General features: G+C 45.0%; 1 protein-coding gene across 1 annotated transcript; it reads left to right on the forward strand.

Moving 5' to 3' along the window:
* Positions 1-767: 767 nt before the first annotated feature.
* cldn11a (claudin 11a) lies at positions 768-4,659 on the forward strand. The gene is made up of 3 exons (XM_056426518.1): positions 768-1,135; positions 1,609-1,776; positions 3,511-4,659. Exons 1-3 carry the CDS (start codon positions 910-912, stop codon positions 3,783-3,785), a joined length of 669 nt encoding a protein of 222 aa, XP_056282493.1. The 5' UTR covers positions 768-909; the 3' UTR covers positions 3,786-4,659.
* The last annotated feature ends 5,615 nt before the right edge of the window (positions 4,660-10,274 follow it).

Raw genomic sequence — 10,274 nt, forward strand, 5'->3', positions numbered from 1 at the left:
CGTATCTCGACGACGTATTGTCGCGGAGATATACAGATTTTAAAAACGTAAAGCTGTCAAAACGCACTGTAGCGGGCTTCGTTTTCAGAGGGTTAAATTAAAGGCGCACTACCTAATTTTCACACGATTTTGGTTGGCTAATTATAATTATTATGCATTCATAACCAGGCATGTCGGGGGCCACAAAATAAGCGTCCGCGGGCCGGATGCGGCCCGCGGGCCGCCTGTTGAGTAAGTCTGGGCTACACAATAGCCAATCAGAAAGAAAAAAAACGTATCTGGGTAAGATTTAATCCAGCAACCAATGAAAATAAAGCATCCTGGAATTGCGCGCGACTGACTAAATTTCGTTCTGCGGGAGGGGGGGGGGGCGGGGCGCTGATCGAAATGTCACTCTTGCCTGTCTTCAAAACTTGAGAGCCCTGTTGTTGGTGTTGACACACTGCTCCAAGAGTATGTTGTGGAAAAGTCATGTAATACAATCTGGCCACTAGATGGCGCCAGACTTTTGGGTAAAATCAACACTGCACGGGCTGTGCACATCAGTGTTTTTGGGGAGAGACAATAAAAAGTGGGATGTGTTGTTTTCTCCCTTTTTCTTTTTCTTTTTCTTTTTTATCTACGTTTCTGATTGGTCGTCATTTTTTTGGAGTCCTTTTTTTTTTTCCCTCACTGAACTTTTCCCTATAAAAACCCTCCGATGAGCTTCATTCTTTTGTGCAACACAGATCAATTGATGGACTTATACCGCATTGAGAGGGACACGTTAAACTCTTAACCCTGGATTACACCCTGGAATATCAGTTACGTGGTTAAAGCCCCGTGGTCCTATTCCGGAATCACTCTCAACCAAAGTGTTCCCATTTGTCACGGTTCCCTGAACCGTCGAGTGGCCCTCTTTACGCTCAAATGGCAAACTCGTGTCTCCAACTGAGCGGCTTCATCGTCAGCTGCGTCGGCTGGCTGGGCGTCGTCATCGCCATCTCCACCAACGACTGGGTGATCATGTGCAAATACGGCTTGAACACGTGCAAGAAGATGGACGAGCTGGAAGCCAAAGGACCCTGGGCCGAATGCGTCATCTCCACGGGACTCTACCACTGCTACTCCCTGTCGCAGATCCTGGAGCTGCCAGGTACGTGGACTTGAACCTCTCATCCCACCTGATGTCACGGGATGCTGTTTCCATCACTTCTTCTGAACACACCCCTAATATACCCACAAAGCTTGACTTTTATTTTGGCGGTAACATCCTATGTCGTGTTTCCGTAGCCTACATCCAGACGATCATTTTATTTTGCCGGTCGTGTTTCCGTACAGCCTACATCCAGACGACCCTTTTATTTAGGCAGTAACATCATATGTCGTGTTTCCGTACAGCCTACATTCATATAACGCTTTTATTTTGGCGGTAACATCCTACGTCGTGTTTCCGTACAGCCTACATCCAGAAAAACCTTTTATTTTGGCGGTAATATCCATGTTTCCGTACAGCCTACATCCAGACGACCCTTTTATTTTGGCGGTAATATCCATGTTTCTGTACAGCCTACATCCAGACGACCCTTTTATTTCGGCGGTAACATCCTATGTCCTGTTTCCGTACAGCCTACATCCAGACGACCCGCGCCCTGATGATCACGGGCTCCATCCTCGGCCTCCCCGCCGTGGCGATGGTCCTCATGTCCATGCCGTGCATCAGCTGCGGCGGCAACGAGCCGCAGGGCTCCAAGAACAAGCGCACCGTGTTGGGGGGGGTGCTCGTGCTCATCGTCGGTGAGAGAGACTCTGAACCTTATCATTGTTATTATTACGTATTATTATCACGTACACGCGCACACATCGAGGTCCGACTCCGACCTCCCTGACCTCTTCTAATGACCTCTTCTCACTCCCTCCTCGAATGCGTGCTGTGAGCGGAGGATGTTGAACAAGTCTTCCTCCCAAAGGATGCTCACATATGCACACACTCATATATTTATATATATTTATATGTGGGTCTGTTCCCTTGAACTCCTTCCCACCAGATCCCATAACATTCCTCTCCTCCGCCTCCTCTCCTCCACACCTTCCCTTTGTCCCGGCCTACATGGAAACTCACTCCCTGATATCTACAGTTTACATGTGTTCCAAAGCATGCGTCCTGAAAAAGATATTTTGAACACCTGCGTTTTCCTCCGCCCACGTTTTGTTCACAGGGAAACTATCCCCAGCATGTTTTCCGTGCGGCCCACATTACTAATTACTTCCATCAATGAAAAGGTGTATGCCTTGAGTTCATATATTTGTTCTATTTTGGATTTGTTTTTGTGTTGGCGTGCTTGTCCTTTAAAGCATCAGCTAGGAAACTTTCAATCTGCACGTTACTTGGTGGATTTTTGGTTATTGGCCTATATTCAAACTGCATTCCCAGTTCGAGGGTTTCCGTGCAGCTACGCGGCGGTAGCGGCGAGTGTACACTGGCTCAAACCCAACGTACACCGAATGTGTCCGTGTCAGCTGGTCGGGGATTTCCGGACTTGGATCAGGACTCTCTGCTCCAGTTCAAGGCCGAGCTGATTGTGTAACACCACGAAGTCCAGCTGCCAAATATTATTATTGCACACATTCTTTCTTCCACTGTTGTCTGGTCTCTTTGGCACTCCTGAGTACGAGGATGAGCAGCAGCACGCAGGGTCTACGGGCGCCATTTTGCATCCCTATTTGTTGTGTTATTTTTCCTTTGGGGATGGCACTGTATGGTCAAGCTGCAGTGTGTGTGTGTGTCTGTGTGTGTGTGTGTGTGTGTGTGTGTGTGTGTGTGTGTGTGTGTGTGTGTGTGTGTGTGTGTGTGTGTATGTGTGTACCTACAATATTTAGAATGATCATTTTGCATTCCCTTTTTAGTGTCACTTTATTCAAGTTGTTTTGTTCATGTTGCTTTCTTTTGCACCATTTTGCATTTCCTGTGTTATCATGTAATGTGTCTTTTTTGTTTTATGCTATGTGTCATGGTTCACAGTTTTTGTGTGTATTTATTAATTTAATCGCACCATTTTGCATCCCAAATTAAGTTGACTTTTTTTCTGCTCGTATCGCATTAATTTACACCATTTTGCATTCCCTTTTAGTTTCAATTCATTCAATTTCTTTTGTACAGGTTGCTTTCTTTTGCACCAATTTGCATTTGCTTTGTTATCATGTTATGTGTCTTTTTTGTTTTAAGCTATGTGTCATGGTGGACAGTTTTCGTGTATATTTAATAATTTATTCCCACCATTTTGCATCCCAAATTAATTTGACTTTTGAGTCGGTCTTTTCCGCTTGTATCGCTTTAATTTACACCATTTTGCATCCCCAGTTGTATTATGTAATTTGCCGGTTTAACCTATAACTGTGTGCTAATACAATTAGTTCATTCCCAATTGAATTGCACTTTGAATCAGTCTGGGGTTGTTGTTGTTGTTGTTGTTTTCTTCAAAGTATCCATTATGCATTCCGATTGAACTCTTCTCTGGGTTTCCCCCCCAGCACTGTGCGGTCTGGTGTCCACGGTCTGGTTCCCCATCGGCGCTCACCGCGAGCGCGGCCTCATGGCCTTCGGCTTCTCCCTCTACACCGGGTGGGTGGGCAGCATCTTCTCCCTGCTGGGCGGCTGCATCCTCACCTGCTGCTCCTCAGACTCCTCCTCCTACTCGGAGTCCCGCCCCTACCAGGACAACAACCGCTTCTACTACTCCAAGCAGGGCGGCGGGAACCCGGCGGCCGCCCCGTCCTCCAATCACGCCAAGAGCGCCCACGTCTAAGACATCCCCCCCAAGCAGATGTGTAGGGAACTGAACACTTGTATATATACACACACACACACACACACACACACTAGCAGGGACACACACAAACACATGTTCAAGAAGTCCTTGAACTAGCAAAGAAAACACACAAGAGAGACATTATTTTATTATTTTGGGTCCTCCAGCCTCCCGGCGATGGACTCGGCGTGGACCACCCGAGGCCTCGTGGACCGCTCTTCTATACGACTTCTATTTTTCTATCTAGATGCTGAAATCTCACGAGTGTCTTTGTTGATAAATCAGTTGTTTGCTATATCGTACAATACGATGATCTGTTGTTTTGATTAGAGCAGGGTATGACAGTATTATATATTTTAACATTGTTTACGTAAATTGATTTTTTTTCCTCCTCAACAGTATTGTTTAACTCTGAGTGATGGACTTGATTAAAAAGCAAAGGATGAAGGGAACACCCTCTCCACAGGGGAGCTTTAACCAGCAGCGTGTGTGTGCACATTTGGTTCACCACTCACTCCTTTAATCGTAACATTTGCTCATCTAAAACCCATTTTATGTGACTAACTCTAAGCAGCTTATCCTGTAACTGTGTAATTATACATGTCCGTTAAACACCTTCGTCTAAGTTCTTCATAAACAACGTTTCCGTGGAGCTAAAAATGATGTTTTCCTCCGAGAAAATAGAAATAAACTATTTTGATTAGCTTCTCTGACAATAATGCGATGACTTGAATGTTCAATATCTCAAAAAATGCTTTGAACACAGACGGAAACGTCCGACTCAGATCCACAGAGGCAATGTTCGCTGGTTATTTATTGTTTCCCTTGTGCTGTGTTGTTCTCTGTAATAAAGATAAAAGAATGAAAAGTTGCCTTTGCCTCTATGTTCTCGTCCCACGAGCCGCTTCCTGAAAGTGTTTGATGCGTGTGTGTGTGTGTGTGTGTGTGTGTGTGTGTGTGTGTGTGTGTGTGTGTGTGTGTGTGTGTGTGTGTGTGTGTGAGAGAGTGTGAGAATATGAGCTGAGAACGATGAGAACACACACATTGTTTTTGATGCTTCATATCTGTAATCTCACACAGGGACCTTGAGTTAGGTCTCGAAAAGACACTTACAGCCACACACTGTTCCGGCCCTCCCCACACACACACATACACACACACACACACACGCACACATGCAACAAAGAAGTATAAATGTGTCCAGTGTGTGGCTGATTGTGTGCTCCTCTGTCCCTATCATAAAGGTCACAGAGCCGTATATAATATTAGTAACTTCCTCCCTCTCTTGCCTGGCTTCTTTCTTTTCCTACCCTCTTTTCCTCATTTCCTACTTTCCTTGCCTCCTTTTTTTGTGTCCTTTCCTTACATCCATTCTTCCTTACTTCTTTTCCTTCCCTTCCTTTTCTCTGTGTGTATCAGTGGACACAGAGACACACCCACATTTCTCGTTCACTCCTCCCACAACGTAATGCATGTATTACACTTGTTGCCGTGGTTACAGGGCACGTGTGTGTGTGTGTTCCTGGAGCTGCCTTGATTAGCTAATTTAAATCAGCTGTGTGTTTATCAGGGAGACAGATAGCAGGGTTTTTAATGGAAAGCGACCTGTTTAAAAGTGGAATTACATTTGAGCATTATGAGAGGGTCAAGGCTTTTGTGAACGTGTACGTGTCCTCAAATATTTAGATATGGGGTTTAGATATGACAGCTTAACCGCAGTTTACAAAGTTTTCTAGTTTCTTTCGAAAGTCGGATGGGGCAGAGAGGTGTACTTCCTCCCTCGTTAAGGCTCCTTCAGACAAATGTGTGGGAAATTGTGGATTCCTTCCACACATGTGAGGAAGAGCACAATATTTCCTATGTTTTGATCCATAAATTGTGTAAAAAGAGTGAAGATTGGCAGACTTGTGGCAAAAAAGGGTTTTATTTTTCTATGAATTTCAGTTGCTCCCTCTCACTCTGGCAGTTGGCTCTTCCGAAACTCAAACAAATATTCCATCGAAACTATAGCTCTGAAAAAATGTCCAATTTATCAAATAAACTACATCCTTTTGTTAACGTTTTAAAGTTCAAATCATTTCTCTACCTTAACGTATGGCGAGTCAGTGTGGGAACAAAGATTAGCGTTGGTTAGCGTTTTCTCTTCCGGAACCCCATTCAAATGAATGGAACAATTTCTCGCTGCTGTTTGGAGTTTTGGGGGCTAAGCGCCAGTCGGATCTCTTAGTAGAGACATTTTTGGACGATCCCGATCAGGCCGCACGTTTTGATGTATTTTGACGCATTTTTGAGTTACGCTCTCGGACTAGATAGCATTTCAAATTATTTTGCCCATAGGCTTTGCAAATTTTTCGCCATTTTTCGCGTTTTTCACAAAGATTGTCCGGGCGGATCTTTTCGAGACTCAAATGCACACGATTCCCGGTCAGGCCGCAGTTCTGGCGGAAGATGAGGAATTGGCGAATTAATAATAAGCCCGCAGGGCAATAGACAGTGCGCTTGCAGCAGCAAAGCTCTATGAGCTCTATGGCTCTATAATAATAATAATAGATATCTCTTTGGATACTTTGGAAGCGAGAGGCGCCCCCTCATTGTCCTCAGCTTATCTTCAGTCATGCACAAGCTCATGTCCAAGTTATAACACATCATTCTGTCATGTATGCTTCCTGCCGCGTCTGTGTGTGTGTGTGTGTGTGTGTGTGTGTGTGTGTGTGCGTATGTGTGTTACCATACGACGTCCTGAAGTTTTTATTTCTCCTTCTCACGTGTGTACTACCCCCCCCCCCCCCCACCCACACACACACACACATACACACACACACACGCCCCTCCCCCTTTCCTCTCCTCTCCTTTTCCTTTCCTGCATAGGAGGTGAGAACAGAAATATCAGCGATAACCTCAGAGCCAGACAGAAATATGGTTTGATAACAAACGCACGTCGCTTTGCTGAGTCGTCGCCGGGTTTATTTTTTATTTATTTTTATTTGCTGGTGGACGAACTCCCTCAGTGCGACTGTAGATCATCGCTGCGTCGTCATTTGGCTAGCTATGGACGATGCTCGGGCGAGTGTGGATGATGCAACCATTGACTGTAGAAGAGGAGAAAGTTACCGGGACGTCTTGAAGCCTCGAGGTCGGTATTTTGGCCCGTCGCCATCTTGTTTGTATTTCTGCAACCAGAGGTGGGCGGAGCTAAGTACAACTTTTTTTAGGCCACTAAAAAGGTTACAACCTACGTCTGTGAGCTGAAAACTCAGCGGGAAAGGGTCACGGTTAAAGCGACCTGTCACTCACAAAGTAGCAACGCCCTAAAAACGTACACCACGCTTTATCGTCTGTTTTAATCGTAAACGGGACCACGATTTAATAAATGAACATCATGTCGTATTGAAGACGACTGAGAACATGAACTCGTATTTACGATGTTCACTGAGGGAATAGATGAGAGATGGAAGAAATATATGAGAAGCAGGGTCGGGTTTTTTTTGTGAACATCTATAAAAATCGGACATGGGGAGTCGCCCCCTGCTGGCCATCAGAAAGAACGCAAGTTCTGCATTGGCTTTGGCTTTTCAGACTTTTGGTGAGGTTGTCGCCTGGATACACAACGAAGGGGCGGATTGGCTCTCTAGTGTGTCTGAAATTTTTGTTTTTTAATATCTAGTGTGAGTGGGTCTTAAGAGTTGAGGATGTGGGATTTTTTTATACCATCTCAGCTCATTACCCTAAAAAGTGGACATGAAAACGGACATGCAGCCAAGACGAGTAGCACAGTGTGTGTGATACATCCATATCCTTGTCAACTGTGTAAATGTGACTGGACCTAATGTATGGAATTCATTAAAGGAGTCAGAGTAGGATACTCCCCCCTCCCCCCACCCCCCCTAAAAAAGTGAGCGAGTCTCTTTTTAGTATTTGCAATAAATAGCTTTCATTGTTGCATGGAAGCAATATCAACAACTCAGCAACAACAACAAATAAACAGTGTACCCAGGAGCAAAATACCCACACATATGGAAGAAACCATGAAAAAAAAAAAAGAATCATACATTAAATAAAACAACTACATCGTACAGCTTTGTGCCAAAAATACACAGAAGAGAAAAATGAATATCTAGAAAGCCAATTGTTGAAGGAATCAGACACACAGAGCACAGGAACAACTTCTCCCACACTAAATAAACAAGTAGCTGACTGGCAATATTTCATTAGTTATAGTTCACTCTTTATAGTAGAGATCACCCTTTGTAGAATTGTATTAAAATAGTTTCTCACACTCCTGAACCTTCTGCGGTCCCGTCGACGTCGACAGCAGCCGATCAGAAACCCTTCAAAAGGAAAGGATTCTTATAAATGAGCGTTTTTCACTCAGGAGACGACGGTTGTTAAAAATATATTTGAGCAGTTTCTCCCCGGGGTCCTTTCTTTACGATTAAACCAACAAAAGAAAACACAGGAATTGAAGGCCGATGGCAGACAGCTGTAGAAAAATACATTTTTTTCAACGTTGTAGTTTTTTCACCGCCGGACAAACTGCTGTAGTCAATGAAGTCTAGACTAATACTTTCAATGAAATACTTTCATTTCTATAAAATGACCATTGCACTGTTGACCGAAGTCTCCTTGGGATAAACATTACTAGCTTTTTAGCATGTCGTTAGCATGTTGTTAAGTGGTCTCCTGTGTGAGAGAAGTAAACACACCATTGTAGAACTTTGGCTTGTAGAGAAGGGAGGTACAGGAAGTGTAAGTCGCTGAGGAAGGAGGAGAAGAGGAGAGAGGAGTCATCCTGGGTGTTTGCTACATGTTCCACTCCCTTCTCACACGAGATCACGGTACAAGCTCGTAGAATTCACTTCACATTTAACGTGATGCAGAGTTTTGTAAAGTGTAAGAAAGTTTTGGGGCGTTTTGAATCTGAATAGAAGCGATAAGAGTCTGCAGCGTACACACACCATTTTTTTCCGGGTTCAATTCACCGGGAAGGATACCGAAAAACGATGAGGTTGTTTCAGAATAAGAGCGCCGTGGTTAAGTGTTTCTATTGCGTCTCAATCACCACATGCAAAGAACAACAGTTACAGTCTGGGGGCCTCGTGCATGAGGGCAAACAACACATTCACCAAGACGGGTCACACTGAGGCGCAGGCATGGACCACACACACACACACGCACACACACGCACACACACACACACACACACGCACACGCACACGCACACACACGCACACACACGCACGCAGCAGATCATATAGGAAGTCGACTGCACAGTCCAATGGCAACGCCTCTTTTGGCTGGATTCTTGTGGCTGAGTCGGGGCGTGATCCGGGTTGGGGGGTATTTTGGCTGTGGAGTCACACGATGGGACGTATGTTTGGATGTGTGTGAGATTTAAAGTGCAAAACGTCTTTTGTTTGTTTCATTTCCCCACAACCCTGTGTTCACCATGAAGCAACGCTGGCATTGGACAATTCTGCAAAACCTCCCGTGACATTTCGACAGCAACAATTATTTTAAATATCTATTTCTACAAAGCAACTATACGGGGTTGAGATCATCCCGCGCTGCTGGTTATTATCACCCTCCCCCCCCTCCCCCCCTCCCGGCTGACTGAACCCTGGTGAAGGTGAGGCAACTATGAAATAAATAGGAAAGATCATGATTACAGTAACAAAAGGCAACAACATTGTTGCTTTCTGGGCTGAAACACCAATAAGGTATATCGTGATATATCCCCTCAATGTTTATTTTGCTTATACATGAACTACTGAATTATTTCAATATTTCTTTATTCGCCAAAGGTTTTTTTCTAAATTTATTTAAATATACAGACTTTAAGAATACTGCAATCCGCTGGTAAAACATTGTTTGCAACACTATTCGTTACTAAAGGTTTCCAAAAAGGACACGGAGGACCCGACCTTCAGAAGCTGGCTACACCTCGGCATGCAGAACCGTCCAATGGCGTCCAATTTACTCACAATAGCGGGGGCTGTGGTTTTTAGGGAAACGTGGTGGGAGGAGGAAGAGGAGGAAGAGGAGGAGGAGAGGTAGGGGTTCAGCGTGGCATCCTTAGATTTAGTGCATTTAGACAAATAAGGCTTCCCTTGAAGGGACCGATGCAGCAGCACAGGGGCAAGAGGAAAAGTTACAGGTCAGGACTAAACTCCCCGCTGACCTATCAGAAAGGGGGCAGCCGACACCCTGAGGTGAAACAGGAGGGAGGTGGGGGGGGGGATAGACGAGGGAGGAGTCGGGTTGGAAAAGCAAAAGGAGAGGCGGAAGTAGAGGATAAACTAAATATAGAGAAAGAAGGGAGTCAAAAGAGGGGAGAAGAGGAGAGCGATGGAAGAGGAGGGATTGTATTTCAGTTCACTCCATGAATGAGGTAACAGCCGCCATGGACCCTCCATGTGGACCCCTCATGTGGACCCGTCATGTGGACCCCTCATGTGGACCCTCCATGTGGACCCTCCATGTGGACCC

This window comes from Pseudoliparis swirei, chromosome 11, assembly GCF_029220125.1.
Source record: "Pseudoliparis swirei isolate HS2019 ecotype Mariana Trench chromosome 11, NWPU_hadal_v1, whole genome shotgun sequence".
In the NCBI taxonomy this organism is placed as follows: domain Eukaryota; kingdom Metazoa; phylum Chordata; class Actinopteri; order Perciformes; family Liparidae; genus Pseudoliparis; species Pseudoliparis swirei.